Source organism: Electrona antarctica, assembly GCF_951216825.1.
Source record: "Electrona antarctica genome assembly, chromosome: 2".
NCBI classification, from domain to species: domain Eukaryota; kingdom Metazoa; phylum Chordata; class Actinopteri; order Myctophiformes; family Myctophidae; genus Electrona; species Electrona antarctica.
Genome location: NC_136807.1, coordinates 56,812,357 through 56,830,012, shown reverse-complemented (window position 1 = coordinate 56,830,012; position 17,656 = coordinate 56,812,357). Strand labels below are relative to the sequence as shown.

General features: G+C 40.9%; 1 protein-coding gene across 4 annotated transcripts; it reads right to left on the bottom strand.

The window, feature by feature from the left end:
- Positions 1-1,069: 1,069 nt before the first annotated feature.
- Positions 1,070-14,995, bottom strand: LOC306941442 (uncharacterized protein). 4 transcript variants are annotated; one of them, XM_079526919.1, is made up of 9 exons: positions 14,785-14,995; positions 14,535-14,562; positions 7,321-7,397; positions 6,814-6,890; positions 6,307-6,383; positions 4,939-5,934; positions 4,649-4,801; positions 3,033-3,125; positions 1,070-2,762 (listed from the first exon to the last, which is right to left on the bottom strand). In XM_079526919.1, exons 6-9 carry the CDS (start codon positions 5,932-5,934, stop codon positions 2,463-2,465), a joined length of 1,542 nt encoding a protein of 513 aa, XP_079383045.1. In that variant the 5' UTR covers positions 6,307-6,383; positions 6,814-6,890; positions 7,321-7,397; positions 14,535-14,562; positions 14,785-14,995; the 3' UTR covers positions 1,070-2,462. The 4 variants fall into 4 exon arrangements, with proteins under 4 accessions (XP_079383045.1, XP_079383046.1, XP_079383044.1 ...); XM_079526920.1 differs by lacking the exons at positions 6,307-6,383; positions 6,814-6,890 and adding an exon at positions 13,066-13,142; XM_079526918.1 differs by lacking the exons at positions 6,814-6,890; positions 7,321-7,397 and adding an exon at positions 13,066-13,142.
- Positions 14,996-17,656: the final 2,661 nt, after the last annotated feature.

The following is a 17,656-nucleotide window of genomic DNA, read 5'->3' as shown; positions in this document are numbered from 1 at the left end:
GGAAAATACAGGATCAACCTCTAACTAATTGCAAAAAAACCGAACTCAGCTGATTTTGCATCTTCAATATATCCAGAAAAAGAGTTGCATGGAATTGTCTGAGGGGAAAGTGTTGGAAATAGCCTGTACAGTGTGGCCACCATTGACATCCTATTATAAGGTAATATTTTCTAAATGTCCTTATGCTTTAAGTAGCATGTGACATATCAAACTAGGGGGTTTTCATGATGCTGAATCCATTCCAAGCATTAGTTTTGCATAAAAACACTCATTGGGCTAAATTTGGCCATAGCAACTTGCCCAAATGTGCTGACCTCATTACATTTTGGCAAGTTAGTATGGCCAAATTTAGCCCAATGAGTGTTTTTATGCAAAACTAATGCTTGGAATGGCTTCAGCATCATGACAACAACCTAGTTTGATATGTCACATGCTACTTAAAGCATAAGGAAATTTAGAAAATATTGCCTTATAATAGGATGTCAATGGTGGCCATACTCAACACTTTCCCCTCAGACAATTCCAGGCAACTTTCTTTCTGTTATTCAGGATATATTGAAGATGCAAAATCAGTTGAGTTTTTTTTTTGTTGCAATTAGTTAGAGGTCAAATTACATTATTACTGGACTATATAATGAGTAATGACAAGCACCACATTATGTTTGTCTACTCATATCCTGGGACATTACATTTTCACATAAACATGACAAAGTACATCACATCGTTTAACAAAACGCATTGAACATGAACAGTATTAAAGTCAATATTTCAATGAATCACACTCCATGATTTGATGACATTGTTGCTAAATCGGATGGAAGAATATCAAACCATGGAGTGTATGTGATTCATTGACCCTAATACACAAAAACTAAATGCAGCATTGGTTTGATATGGTTGCCATCGGGTAGAAGCCTCATATCCAAAATTATTGATTTGTATTATAAAGCTGTTGGTTTTAAAAAGCATTTAAAATAGTGAAAATTGCTGATCTACAAGCGCTGTGAGCTTGTAGATCAGCAATTTTCACTACTTGTGACATATTATAAAAATATGGCCTAAAAACGGAAACATTTGCAAAATGCGGATACAAGGATTCTGCCCGACAGCAACAATATGTTACAGATATAAACAGACTGACTGCTCAGCAGACCAGTGACTTAAAATGGAACAATCCTAAGGCTAAAACAAACAAAGCTTAAAAGCTTAAAAGGTGGACCAAATACAAACACTTTTATACACATACAGTATGCTGCAGCCTATGCTCCACCTACTTAAGAGTCTACAGGAATAAGTGAAGACATGCATAAGTAGTACGCACACATACAGACCAAAGCCAAAATGCATCAATGTGTATGTAACAGACTGTACTGTATGAGTATATACACTTTGTTTGTACTTGGTGTATAAACAGTGTCACTGTTTATATCAATTATATAAAATAAAGCACACCGACAGTACAGCAAATATTATAAACGCTTAACAGTATACTACTGCTAAAGATAAAGTGCTTAATTCAGAACTATTTAAGCCCTTTAACATGGTCAAGCTGATCCCTGAATAACACTTTTAAGGCTAAAGATAAAGTGCTTAATTCAGAACTATTTAAGCCCTTTAACATGGTCAAGCTGATCCCTGAATAACACTTTTAAGGCTAAAGATAAAGTGCTTCATTCAGAACTATTCAAGCCCTTAACATGGTCAAGCTGATCCCTGAATAACACTTTTAAGGCTAAAGATAAAGTGCTTCATTCAGAACTATTTAAGCCCTTTAACATGGTCAAGCTGATCCCTGAATAACACTTTTAAGGCTAAAGATGAAGTGCTTCATTTGGAACTATTTAAAACCCCTTTAACATGATCAGCTGATCACTGAATAACACTTAAGGCTAAAGATCAAGTGCTTCATTTAGAACCATTTACAACCCCTTTAACATGGTCAAGCTGATCCCTGAATAACACTTTAAGGCTAAAGATAAAGTGCTTATAAACTATTGGAGCTGATCTCTGAATAACACTTATAGGGGTTGTAGAGGAAAGCCTGAAGTGGCACATCTGTAGTTGTCCTCAACTTCTACTTTCACAGATACAGTGGGACCTGAACTCTGAGCAAGATACTTTTCAGGAAGTGTAAAAGAAAACCCGTTCTAAAGTAGTAGCAGCAGACACACTTAACCACGTTCACTACTTTTACACAAAAAAAAAAAAAACTCACAGATCAGCTGTTACAATGTGTGTGTACAATCTGGTACGACAAAGGGCATTCATTTCACAAGGAAAATTTAAATATGGAGTGTTTCTTCCTGATTGTTTTGTTATGTAGTGTGTGTGTGTGTGTGTGTGTGTGTGTGTGTGTGTGTGTGTGTGTGTGTGTGCGTGCGTGCGTCTTCCTGATTGTTTTGTTATGTAGTGTGTGTGTGTGTGTGTGTGTGTGTGTGCGTGCGTGTCAGTACAGACATGTTTTAGAGTTCCAGCTGATCCTTCAAAGTTTGAACCTTGTGTGGCAGCGCACCTCTACCCACATTGAGCATTACCTGTTGAATGAAGTGGCAGGTATGTTTCATGCACTTTGGGTAGTCCAGGTGCAGGGCATAAATCAGACCGAAAAGAACACAGACGGCCTGAGGCACGTCGGCCACCTCCATCGCCACACTCCCTTCCAAGATAATCCCCACTTTGGATGGGCTGAGCTGAGGACTTTCCGAATTGTTGTAGAGGATTCCCACTGGCATCTCGTTGTATTGAGAAGATTCATTTACATCCTAACAAACACAGAACAAGGACAGGACACAACCATACCATTAGATCATGTTGTGCAAATATATAATGCTGTGAAAATATAGATCTAAAGAATTGCACAACATAAACAGCACATTAATTACTAAAATGACTATAATACTGATAATAAATGCACTTTTTTCCTGAAATGAGAAATATGGTTCTACAACTTGGCATCCAAAATAATCTGATATTTTTCTTCTGTTCAAAAAATAACTACACCTGCATCATTTACAACAAATTATGTTACTTACGGAGCAAGACTTGAAGAAGACAGCCGGATCGTCCCCCAAGATGATTGGCAGTCCGCGAAGACAAAGAGTTCTCACAGCTGTTGGCTCTGTAGTCTGGAAGGCAGTCAGTAGGCAGGGCAGGCAGTAGGCAGGGCGGGCAGGGAAGGTAGTCAATAGACAGGGCAGGCAGGGCGGGCAGGCAGTAAGCAGGGCAGGTAGTCAATAGACAGGGCAGGCAGTAGGCAGGGCGGGCAGGCATGGCAGGCAGGCAGGCAGTGGTCAGGGAGACAGACAAGATTTTCAAAAAACAAAGAAAACTGATCCAAACTTCACCCAAAAGGTTTATAAAAGATATGACTATCGACCAAAAATAACAGTTATGTAACATGAGAATGAAATGACTTGAGGCAATAAACCTGAGCAAATCGTTTGTGTAGTCTTACTACAGAAATAGGCTTTTTTGGGGGACAAAACACCTTGAAGACCTTAACAGGAGCCCTTGTACAAGGCTTCTTTGACTATGCATGCACCTCCTGGTACCACAGCACCTCAAAGGCCCTTAAAACTAGGCTCCAGACCTCCCAAAACAAACTGGTCAGGCTCCTACCTGGCCTCACCCCCCAAACCCACCTCACCCCTGCCCACTTTGACAGACTGGCATGGCTTAGGGTCGGCGACAGAGTACAGCATCTTGCGATGGGTCTGGTCCACAAGATTCAATACTCCACCAAGATACCCATGTACCTGTGTAGATACTTCCTTAATGTTAACGAAGTCCACACCCACAACACCAGAGGGAGTGCAACGAACCATGTTCAACCCAGATTCTGCACAAACAAGGGACTAAATTATTTTCGCTCCTATGCCACCAAAATGTGGAACGCCCTACCAACAGTCATTAAGACATGCGAATCCCTTGACTCCTTCAAAGGGCACCTACGGATGGCTGCAATTCGAAACTGGCCCCCGTAAAATCTGAATCCCCCCCACCTCCCCCCCCCCACCTTTTCCCCTCACTGTATATGTTTCTTTTCCTTTTTTACCTCCATTATGATGAATTCCTGTACTGTTCTTTGTCTATATAGAAGTGTCTATTTGTACGTCTCTAAATGTTTTGATGAACTGAACATGGTGGACCCTGTTGTAAACAAGTGTAATGCTTAATTGGGTCGTCCACTCACAGTTAACAGCCTTTGTATTGAGTTTGTGCTTGAAATGTACTGTAATTCTGCAAACTGTTAATACAATTTTCAATCAATCAATCAAACCTAAGTCACAAGACCAATGCGACTAAATGTCACACTCTGATGCCATTATATCTAGGCTATTATATTAAAATGGAAGGAACAGAATATCCCTTTCAATTAGGATTTAAACTGTTTACCAGAGGTTGACAGTGGCATGAGCTGACTTAGGCAAAACTATGATTTTCCTCATAAAATGAATTATTTATTTTAAGGTGACAATATGGCCATAATTTTAAGGTGACATGAATATACAGAAGTGGAAATGATAATCATCATATCATATGGATAGAGATATGAGAATAGATTACATGAGAAGTTTGAAGTTTTAAAACGAAAAAGGAAAGCAGAGATCGAGGGAAGAGAGGAAGTACACTCGTGTTGACAACTCACCTTGGTCTGAAGTAAAAGCTCAGTCAGATGTTTTCCAGCGACACCTTTCTTCATCCTGAAGAGGTCCATCAGCCTCGAGGACAGCTGGTCCAGCGCTCCGAAGAAGTGGTCTCTGAGATTTGTCCCTACCACCCTGTGGAACTCGCACCAAACCTGAAACATAAAACATGGCCCATGGATAAAAATATGACCCTCAGCTACGATATTTACTGTTAACAATACTTAACAGAAATGTATTTTGTGCCATGCATAAATGCATTTTGAACACAATGTAAATATTCAAAAATTACCTGGCTTTCTGTGAAGAGTGCTGGCCATCGCTCCAACACCACGCTGACATCAGGCTTCTTATTGACGATTTCTTTTCTTCTAAAAGCAAATGTGATGTCCATCTGTTTCTTAATGAGGGATCCATGTGGGTGTTTCTTCAGCATTTCATTGGATAGAGCCTGACGAGCTTCTTCCATTTTGGGGTCATTCTTCTCTTCATAGTGAGGCAGGAAATTGAGCTCCCCTTTCCTTGCCTTCTTGATGCCTTTGTTGGGAGGTTCACGCTCATCTCCACCGCCTCTTGCACGTTTACCACCATTGACACAGACTTCAAGTCGACCTATCCGTACCATGTCTCCTCTGTAATTTCCAAACTTAAATTCCAGACTTTTCTTCCATGACATCAAGCTACACCTTCCAAGACATGGGTGTTTTTCTAGTAAGGCTTTTGCAACGATCTCACGATCTTTTGCGCCAGGGTATGGATCAAACTCATAAATGGTCTCAGCCAGTTTATGCAGGATTTTATGTTTCAGCTCTTTAGTCACTGTGATGTAGGTTTGATCCACCATGTACTTCAGGTTACCTTCATTGAGTCTATACTCAACATCAGTACCAAAATGGGGAACCTTAAATACCTCTGGCCATGGCAAACTTCTAAGAGAGGTGTTGGACAGGATATCGGTGTCTGCCTGGCTGTCTGTGTCAGTGGAATTACCTTCTGCAGTGGTTGGTTGGAAGACAGGTTCTGCACTGGTAGTTGGTATCGTTTCCAACACAAGCATAGGGATGACATGGATGGTTGGCTTCTCTGGGAGCTCTTTGATATCATAAAGGTTACACAGTCCCCAATCAGGATCATCATATTGTAAGGAGAAGTTGTTGTTTAATTGGAGAATGCCTTCGAGCCAGCCAATTAAATCTTCAACTGTGTCAGGTCGTGGTGTCATGGTCAGCTTTCGTATATCTCCCGCCGAGAGATATACCCTCATGGTTAAATTATCTTGTACAGCCATCTGCAGGGGGAAAAAAAAACTCAAAGTGGGGTCTGGGGGTCCAACAAAACATTTAATATAACAGCACACTCAGTGAGCTGGTAGATCTGCTACTTTTGAATATCCTAAATAGAAAGAGGTTAAACTATGTGTCACTGAGCTTCTAGATTGGCTTGTAACATATGAATCATTTACAAAATAAATGTACACAAAGAGGTCGTGTAAAATGTCAGGAGGGTAACCAGTGACCACATGAAAGTGCTCAAGATTTTCAGTTAATGGACACGCCCTTTTCACACCATAACTCCGTTTCAATGTTGGGTCCTCTCTCACCATCTGCACCTGCCTATCATGGGACTCTTTGTCTCTGAGTTGAAAGAATCCATCACGTACCGTTTGTTGTTGAGCGTCACGACTGCTTGCCGAACAGAATCTGCAGAATTTATCAACACTGAAGCTCTCAAAGAATCCTGCAAGAGAGTGGGCACCAAGATTATCAGCGGCAACAAATAAGACTGGCTTTGACACTTGCAAAAAAACAGGGTTTCTCAAAGTGGGGTCTGGGGGTCCAACAAAACATTTAATATAACAGCACACTCAGTGAGCTGGTAGATCTGCTACTTTTGAATATCCTAAATAGAAAGAGGTTAAACTATGTGTCACTGAGCTTCTAGATTGGCTTGTAACATATGAATCATTTACAAAATAAATGTACACAAAGAGGTCGTGTAAAATGTCAGGAGGGTAACCAGTGACCACATGAAAGTGCTCAAGATTTTCAGTTAATGGACACGCCCTTTTCACACCATAACTCCGTTTCAATGTTGGGTCCTCTCTCACCATCTGCACCTGCCTATCATGGGACTCTTTGTCTCTGAGTTGAAAGAATCCATCACGTACCGTTTGTTGTTGAGCGTCACGACTGCTTGCCGAACAGAATCTGCAGAATTTATCAACACTGAAGCTCTCAAAGAATCCTGCAAGAGAGTGGGCACCAAGATTATCAGCGGCAACAAATAAGACTGGCTTTGACACTTGCAAAAAAACAGGGTTTCTCAAAGTGGGGTCTGGGGGTCCAACAAAACATTTAATATAACAGCACACTCAGTGAGCTGGTAGATCTGCTACTTTTGAATATCCTAAATAGAAAGAGGTTAAACTATGTGTCACTGAGCTTCTAGATTGGCTTGTAACATATGAATCATTTACAAAATAAATGTACACAAAGAGGTCGTGTAAAATGTCAGGAGGGTAACCAGTGACCACATGAAAGTGCTCAAGATTTTCAGTTAATGGACACGCCCTTTTCACACCATAACTCCGTTTCAATGTTGGGTCCTCTCTCACCATCTGCACCTGCCTATCATGGGACTCTTTGTCTCTGAGTTGAAAGAATCCATCACGTACCGTTTGTTGTTGAGCGTCACGACTGCTTGCCGAACAGAATCTGCAGAATTTATCAACACTGAAGCTCTCAAAGAATCCTGCAAGAGAGTGGGCACCAAGATTATCAGCGGCAACAAATAAGACTGGCTTTGACACTTGCAAAAAAACAGGGTTTCTCAAAGTGGGGTCTGGGGGTCCAACAAAACATTTAATATAACAGCACACTCAGTGAGCTGGTAGATCTGCTACTTTTGAATATCCTAAATAGAAAGAGGTTAAACTATGTGTCACTGAGCTTCTAGATTGGCTTGTAACATATCAATCATTTACAAAATAAATGTACACAAATTTGTACAGTCCGCAGTCAAATACATCCTTGACATGAAAAAGATGATTCAGCAAATAACAAATCGTTTCAGTGTTACCGTAAGTTGTTCTTGCACCATGTATGCAGATAATGGGAAAACATCATTCAACTCTGACACTCTCACCACACAGGGCAGATGACTGTGGTCAAGTTGGTAAGATCTTAAATGCTCAGAGTACGATGCTGTCATTTTTTGGCAGACAAACATAATGTCTGTGTTAGCTGCAACAATGTTTTCAATCTGGACAAATTCAGGGAGACCCGAGCATGAGCCAGTAGAGACGATCATATCTGGATCATACTTGACTCCATCTACACAGACAGATGACACACCAAGAGCTGAACCAGGAGTTGTAATGTTTTGAGCAATTACTCTCTGAACATTCTCAGGGAAAAGGGCCAGCAAAATTGGGGTAACTTTAGTCATCTCAACTGATGGTCTGAAATATGAGTCACAGTCAAGATGGTAACTGGCTGCTTTCTGGTGCTTTGTAGCAAGTGTCATGGCAACATTTTTGAAGTTTTGAGAATTGCGAATTGCCCTTTTGAAAAATTTGTGTTTCCCTTCGAAACGAAACGTCCACACATCAGACAGGGGGCCAAATTTCCTTATAAGTTGAGGGTAATGTTCCACATAGTGATGCTTTGGCTTTAATCGGAAATCAGGAAACGTTGACTGCAGCAGCTGTCTGTGCTCTGTTATCTTACTGTCCAGGAAATCAACTGTCTCTTCAGTATGCCTTGGTGTCACAGACAGCTCAACAATGTCTTTGAGAAGCATGAGAATTTCCCAAGTGTCGTCACCCTCAGGGACACAGTGACCAATAAAAAGTGGAAGGAGCCTTATTAGACACCAATTCTCATGGCCATTTCCGCCAATAGTCCCTTTGGTGGAAAATCCCTTTGCAATTATCTGAGGTTTGTCTGTTTTGTCAGTAAATGTGTAATTAAAGCACCTGATTTCCTTATTTAACAATTCTAGTGTGAAATACCCCTTGTGTATCAGGTCTGTAAGACACAGGGATAACTCGGCTGGAACAATGCCTTCAAAGAGGTCGTGTAAAATGTCAGGAGGGTAACCAGTGACCACATGAAAGTGCTCAAGATTTTCAGTTAATGGACACGCCCTTTTCACACCATAACTCCGTTTCAATGTTGGGTCCTCTCTCACCATCTGCACCTGCCTATCATGGGACTCTTTGTCTCTGAGTTGAAAGAATCCATCACGTACCGTTTGTTGTTGAGCGTCACGACTGCTTGCCGAACAGAATCTGCAGAATTTATCAACACTGAAGCTCTCAAAGAATCCTGCAAGAGAGTGGGCACCAAGATTATCAGCGGCAACAAATAAGACTGGCTTTGACACTTGCAAAAAAACAGGGTTTCTCAAAGTGGGGTCTGGGGGTCCAACAAAACATTTAATATAACAGCACACTCAGTGAGCTGGTAGATCTGCTACTTTTGAATATCCTAAATAGAAAGAGGTTAAACTATGTGTCACTGAGCTTCTAGATTGGCTTGTAACATATGAATCATTTACAAAATAAATGTACACAAAGAGGTCGTGTAAAATGTCAGGAGGGTAACCAGTGACCACATGAAAGTGCTCAAGATTTTCAGTTAATGGACACGCCCTTTTCACACCATAACTCCGTTTCAATGTTGGGTCCTCTCTCACCATCTGCACCTGCCTATCATGGGACTCTTTGTCTCTGAGTTGAAAGAATCCATCACGTACCGTTTGTTGTTGAGCGTCACGACTGCTTGCCGAACAGAATCTGCAGAATTTATCAACACTGAAGCTCTCAAAGAATCCTGCAAGAGAGTGGGCACCAAGATTATCAGCGGCAACAAATAAGACTGGCTTTGACACTTGCAAAAAAACAGGGTTTCTCAAAGTGGGGTCTGGGGGTCCAACAAAACATTTAATATAACAGCACACTCAGTGAGCTGGTAGATCTGCTACTTTTGAATATCCTAAATAGAAAGAGGTTAAACTATGTGTCACTGAGCTTCTAGATTGGCTTGTAACATATCAATCATTTACAAAATAAATGTACACAAATTTGTACAGTCCGCAGTCAAATACATCCTTGACATGAAAAAGATGATTCAGCAAATAACAAATCGTTTCAGTGTTACCGTAAGTTGTTCTTGCACCATGTATGCAGATAATGGGAAAACATCATTCAACTCTGACACTCTCACCACACAGGGCAGATGACTGTGGTCAAGTTGGTAAGATCTTAAATGCTCAGAGTACGATGCTGTCATTTTTTGGCAGACAAACATAATGTCTGTGTTAGCTGCAACAATGTTTTCAATCTGGACAAATTCAGGGAGACCCGAGCATGAGCCAGTAGAGACGATCATATCTGGATCATACTTGACTCCATCTACACAGACAGATGACACACCAAGAGCTGAACCAGGAGTTGTAATGTTTTGAGCAATTACTCTCTGAACATTCTCAGGGAAAAGGGCCAGCAAAATTGGGGTAACTTTAGTCATCTCAACTGATGGTCTGAAATATGAGTCACAGTCAAGATGGTAACTGGCTGCTTTCTGGTGCTTTGTAGCAAGTGTCATGGCAACATTTTTGAAGTTTTGAGAATTGCGAATTGCCCTTTTGAAAAATTTGTGTTTCCCTTCGAAACGAAACGTCCACACATCAGACAGGGGGCCAAATTTCCTTATAAGTTGAGGGTAATGTTCCACATAGTGATGCTTTGGCTTTAATCGGAAATCAGGAAACGTTGACTGCAGCAGCTGTCTGTGCTCTGTTATCTTACTGTCCAGGAAATCAACTGTCTCTTCAGTATGCCTTGGTGTCACAGACAGCTCAACAATGTCTTTGAGAAGCATGAGAATTTCCCAAGTGTCGTCACCCTCAGGGACACAGTGACCAATAAAAAGTGGAAGGAGCCTTATTAGACACCAATTCTCATGGCCATTTCCGCCAATAGTCCCTTTGGTGGAAAATCCCTTTGCAATTATCTGAGGTTTGTCTGTTTTGTCAGTAAATGTGTAATTAAAGCACCTGATTTCCTTATTTAACAATTCTAGTGTGAAATACCCCTTGTGTATCAGGTCTGTAAGACACAGGGATAACTCGGCTGGAACAATGCCTTCAAAGAGGTCGTGTAAAATGTCAGGAGGGTAACCAGTGACCACATGAAAGTGCTCAAGATTTTCAGTTAATGGACACGCCCTTTTCACACCATAACTCCGTTTCAATGTTGGGTCCTCTCTCACCATCTGCACCTGCCTATCATGGGACTCTTTGTCTCTGAGTTGAAAGAATCCATCACGTACCGTTTGTTGTTGAGCGTCACGACTGCTTGCCGAACAGAATCTGCAGAATTTATCAACACTGAAGCTCTCAAAGAATCCTGCAAGAGAGTGGGCACCAAGATTATCAGCGGCAACAAATAAGACTGGCTTTGACACTTGCAAAAAAACAGGGTTTCTCAAAGTGGGGTCTGGGGGTCCAACAAAACATTTAATATAACAGCACACTCAGTGAGCTGGTAGATCTGCTACTTTTGAATATCCTAAATAGAAAGAGGTTAAACTATGTGTCACTGAGCTTCTAGATTGGCTTGTAACATATGAATCATTTACAAAATAAATGTACACAAAGAGGTCGTGTAAAATGTCAGGAGGGTAACCAGTGACCACATGAAAGTGCTCAAGATTTTCAGTTAATGGACACGCCCTTTTCACACCATAACTCCGTTTCAATGTTGGGTCCTCTCTCACCATCTGCACCTGCCTATCATGGGACTCTTTGTCTCTGAGTTGAAAGAATCCATCACGTACCGTTTGTTGTTGAGCGTCACGACTGCTTGCCGAACAGAATCTGCAGAATTTATCAACACTGAAGCTCTCAAAGAATCCTGCAAGAGAGTGGGCACCAAGATTATCAGCGGCAACAAATAAGACTGGCTTTGACACTTGCAAAAAAACAGGGTTTCTCAAAGTGGGGTCTGGGGGTCCAACAAAACATTTAATATAACAGCACACTCAGTGAGCTGGTAGATCTGCTACTTTTGAATATCCTAAATAGAAAGAGGTTAAACTATGTGTCACTGAGCTTCTAGATTGGCTTGTAACATATCAATCATTTACAAAATAAATGTACACAAATTTGTACAGTCCGCAGTCAAATACATCCTTGACATGAAAAAGATGATTCAGCAAATAACAAATCGTTTCAGTGTTACCGTAAGTTGTTCTTGCACCATGTATGCAGATAATGGGAAAACATCATTCAACTCTGACACTCTCACCACACAGGGCAGATGACTGTGGTCAAGTTGGTAAGATCTTAAATGCTCAGAGTACGATGCTGTCATTTTTTGGCAGACAAACATAATGTCTGTGTTAGCTGCAACAATGTTTTCAATCTGGACAAATTCAGGGAGACCCGAGCATGAGCCAGTAGAGACGATCATATCTGGATCATACTTGACTCCATCTACACAGACAGATGACACACCAAGAGCTGAACCAGGAGTTGTAATGTTTTGAGCAATTACTCTCTGAACATTCTCAGGGAAAAGGGCCAGCAAAATTGGGGTAACTTTAGTCATCTCAACTGATGGTCTGAAATATGAGTCACAGTCAAGATGGTAACTGGCTGCTTTCTGGTGCTTTGTAGCAAGTGTCATGGCAACATTTTTGAAGTTTTGAGAATTGCGAATTGCCCTTTTGAAAAATTTGTGTTTCCCTTCGAAACGAAACGTCCACACATCAGACAGGGGGCCAAATTTCCTTATAAGTTGAGGGTAATGTTCCACATAGTGATGCTTTGGCTTTAATCGGAAATCAGGAAACGTTGACTGCAGCAGCTGTCTGTGCTCTGTTATCTTACTGTCCAGGAAATCAACTGTCTCTTCAGTATGCCTTGGTGTCACAGACAGCTCAACAATGTCTTTGAGAAGCATGAGAATTTCCCAAGTGTCGTCACCCTCAGGGACACAGTGACCAATAAAAAGTGGAAGGAGCCTTATTAGACACCAATTCTCATGGCCATTTCCGCCAATAGTCCCTTTGGTGGAAAATCCCTTTGCAATTATCTGAGGTTTGTCTGTTTTGTCAGTAAATGTGTAATTAAAGCACCTGATTTCCTTATTTAACAATTCTAGTGTGAAATACCCCTTGTGTATCAGGTCTGTAAGACACAGGGATAACTCGGCTGGAACAATGCCTTCAAAGAGGTCGTGTAAAATGTCAGGAGGGTAACCAGTGACCACATGAAAGTGCTCAAGATTTTCAGTTAATGGACACGCCCTTTTCACACCATAACTCCGTTTCAATGTTGGGTCCTCTCTCACCATCTGCACCTGCCTATCATGGGACTCTTTGTCTCTGAGTTGAAAGAATCCATCACGTACCGTTTGTTGTTGAGCGTCACGACTGCTTGCCGAACAGAATCTGCAGAATTTATCAACACTGAAGCTCTCAAAGAATCCTGCAAGAGAGTGGGCACCAAGATTATCAGCGGCAACAAATAAGACTGTGGCTTTGACACTTGCACCTAGTTTCTCCAAGTAAACACCGTCCTGCTCCAATAACTTTAGATCAAAGATAAGAGGTTGCAGAACTTTATCATAACCACCACACTCTTTGACTGTGGTTGTATTACACAGTAGAGCAAGCTGGATTGAGTCGAGGGTTGACCTATATTTTGCAGGTATGTTCAGAATGACCCAGTATACTGCACACATCTTATGTTTCAGCCTTGATGTCCCTAAAGGATTTACTACCTCATAATCATCACAATACAAGCCAAGAGCAATTGTGAACTCATCTGTTGTAAGAAGAGCATTTTCCTTAAAGTACTGCCCATCTTCATATGATCTGTATTCCCCTTGCACTTGTGCTTTTTCTGACATGGCTTTGTCCAACACGTCACTTCTATTAAGCAACTGCTGGAGCATGGGAACAATGGGGACATATGCAAGTGGTTTTACACCCTTTTTCACAACATATTCTATTGGGTTTACCAGTGGAAACTCTCTGCGTACATAGGCTGCTCTCTTTTTAGTAGTTCCTAGGGGTCCATCTTTAGCACAAAGTGTCATCATGTTACTTTCGGACACAGCACTAGTAATCTCCCTCACAATGGTTTCATCAATGTCTGCATAACATCTCTTCAATATAGCCTTCACTCTGTTATGCAGAAGTGGCTCTGACAGTTTGTTGATTTCACAAAGTTGTTCTATTATTTCTTGCACAGAACTCTCTGGTATGTTTAGAACCGCATGCAACTTTAACAGAAGTGATGCTAAATTGTGCTCAAGCTGGTTTGTTAAACCACAAAGTTCATTCTCACTAGCCTCGGAGTCTGCAGTCACCTCTTCAAACACCTCCATATCAATATCATCGTCAATTGACAGTTCTTGTTCAGCACCACTGTCATTGTTAATATTAATATTACCAATTATGTCTGAATTGAACATCTTCCAGTTCTGTTCTCTGTGATTTCGACTTTTGTGTGCTTTGAAAGTGCTGCAGACACTGCATTCATAGTCACAGTCTTTATAAGGGCACCTGACTTTATGATTTACTTTTAAGTGTATATTATACAGGTGAGAAAAGTATTCTGTCTCAGAACAAGACTCAGAAAAATCACATGACAGGCAGGAAAACTTAACTGGTACATCTACACATGATGGTTGCTTATCTGGTTTGGTGTGAAGCCGGGATAAATGCACTTGAAGTGCATTGAATGATCTAAATGTACACAAACAATCCTGATACAAGCAAGGTAATGGCTCGGTTCTTGAAAAGCCTCCATGTTTTAGTCTATAATGCTTTAAAAGCTGTGTTCTCTTGTCACAGTTAAAAGGGCAATACTTACAATTCCAAATCATCTCAGACTCAGTGACCTGCAACACAACACAAAACAAACAAGGGGGTTCAAATTAATTCAAATTAATCGCATGCAATAAATGCTCCCGACACGTTTACATATTGCCTCGCCCGATGTGTATATTATTTGATTTAGCCAAAATGTAGGTGGAAGGTTTGGTGACGCGAGGTTAAGCCAAATGTAGTTCCATGTAATGCTCCGATTTTTAAAGTGATTGCATAATGAATAGGCTACTCACCGCATGCACGTCGAAATGTTGGCTTAACAAACGTGGAATGATTCCAAGCCTGCTATAACGTGCACCGCCGGGCCCCAAGCACCTCCGCGGGCGATAGAAAGCTTCACGAACAAATATAAAGTAACTAAAACAAAAATAACTGTTGACTTGTGTTGTCCAACCACCCGCACCGCATGCACGTTGAAATGGTTGCAAACAGCGGTGGTGTAAACAGACTTCTTCCAAGCCGGCGACGGAGATAACGTGTGCAGTGCACCGCTGGTCGCAAGCGTCCCTGCGTGCGTTAATTTAAACACAATCGATGCTAAAGACGACAAATCTCTTAAACAAAAATAAATGTTGCTGTGTATTGTTCTCTAACCAGTGACTGTGCTAATGGAGAACTGCAAGCCAGTTTTCCCTCCTTCTCCTTCTCCTTCCCACAATGCATTGCAGGCTATAACTTGTACATGTTAAGTTATTTTAAATTTGAACCAAACATTTTTTAAGTATTTGAACTAAAACTTGTTTACCCATCACATTACTATACAAGTCTTAGTACAACATTGTTGAATATACTCTAGTTTTATTAGTTATGCAATAAAACTTAAATAGTGTATTTACATTGTACTTTTTTTAGTTACGTTGATACAACATGATCAGAAATCTGGGCTAAGGGTGTACTACAAATTCCATTCTAACTTGATTAATTGTCATGGCACTGCACTGTATCGGTATGTAAAGATTCATCATAGAAGTATCCATGTCAGATGGACCATTCCACCTCACACAGGATGTTGCAAATAGTGAGGAGAGATTATTTTCATTTGAAAGAGAAAAGGTTACATCATCATAACTGACCAGTCATTGTACTCTACTGTATACTTAACAACATAAAACAAGGTATATTTCAAGAGCAAGGGATCGCAGTAAACAGCCACCCTAAATCTTCTTCTTCCACACTGGGAGAAAAACAGCATCTGAAAGTTTGATGGGATGCATTTTTACACGTCAGTGCTGTGACCACTTTTACATTGCATCTAATGAGTGATCGGTTTCTTTTGACCCCGACCTGCGCGCACATACAGGTTCTTAACTTCTTATCAGTGTGACGTCTGGAAATGTGTCAATTGTCAGTGTGGCTAATATCAACACTAATACTGTTTGATTTTCCTTTTTAGGCTCCCAACTCGTTTTCAGTATGTGGAACTTCTGTCAACCCTAAACCTGGACTACCCATTCCTCAGGGAAAGCATTGGGTCTGGCTATGTAAGTTTTTATTTGTTCATGTTGTTACCTGCATCGGTACAATTCTATGTGTCACTGTTAACCACTGAAACTGAGCGCTATACTTGGTAAACTAATACTTGGTTGACTGGGGTCAGCTCTATGCCTGGTTTGCTCTTTTCCCACATTCTACACCAATTCTCTCGACCAACAATAATCAATCAAAATGATAAGCTCACAATGTGTTGCAGTGTGACACGTTGTGAGCTTGTAGATCTGCTATTTTCAGTGTCAGAATAGGGGCACTTTTCCCCCATACTTTCTAGTAAGGGTTTTCTAGTAAGAGATGCATTCTAGTGTTTCTATTCATCTTTAACAACTTGAAAAACTTTGTTTCACAGGATGCCATGCTTGATTCACTGCATAATAAATTAAAAAAAGAAGGGAAGCTACTTGTGTCTAACAATGAAATGGCACGAATAACAGAAAAATGGACTGGAAGGAAGCGACCTCGTCAGACAGAGACAGCTGAGGTTAATCCAAGCACCATGGTAAAAACTGTCAATTTGTTTTAGCTGAAAACTAGTCTGTGCAGAATGAACGTTGGGACCTTTATGCTGATAGGTTTAAAGGTCCAATGTGTTGTATTTTTCAACAATTGTATGCAATTTACTTGAATCTGTAGAACTTGTTTGATTTATAGATTGATGCAGGAGAAGATGACCGAAGCATTAAAGAACATTTGAGAGTCATGAAAGAGGAAACCTAGAGCTCCTCAAAGAAAGGTTGACACGAATCAAATTGTACCGCAGAAACTTTGTGTCCAACCACAGCACAGAAGAGACGCTCTCTGAGTTCCCATGTCTCAGTCAGACAATCCAAAATAGTAAGTACAATAATGTGTCAATATTGTCTCCTTATTTAATTGCATGCGTTATGACTATATTTATTTATTATATATTTATTTTATACGTTTCTTTTACTTTGCCTTCTAAAGCTCGCTTGGGATCTGAGAGATATCGCCAACGTTGATGTGGACCAACAAATCCTCAATAAGCTTGCTGCGATGGCACCTCGAATCATTCAGGTTTCACGAAGTCCCCTGAAGAATAAGTTAATGTGCATGATTGATGACTGTGCAGATGACAAACAGAAAAAAGGTAATTGCATGAATCTACGGTAATTTGAACTGGTTAGATTTTCAAGTTACAATAACTGACTGATGGCAGTAGCACCCTGAATCACTAACTCACTCACTCACTCACTCACTACTTGACTGACATTTGTTCTCGTGATTTTAAAGGATTATGAAAATAACATTATTATAATAAATTATTGTATTTTTTTTTCATTAAGGCCTCCTATCGGAAGCAGCAATTCTGCTCTTGCCTGCACTATTCAAGGAGAAACCAGAGTTGCTGTTTGAAGTTGAGGTGAGCCATGAACCGTTCACTAGTGTGAGAAGCACTATGTCAGGGTTCCCCAATAGGCGGCCCGCGGGCCATTTTTTTGTTTTTGGGGGGGGGGGGGGGTGGGGGGGTCCCAGATATAAATGGCATTAAATGGGGGTCAGTAGCCTATGCATGTCAAACTGGGCACCCTTTTCAAATGGGGTCCTGCCCTGAAAATGAATTTTCAGGGCAAGACCTCGACCTCACGCGTGCGG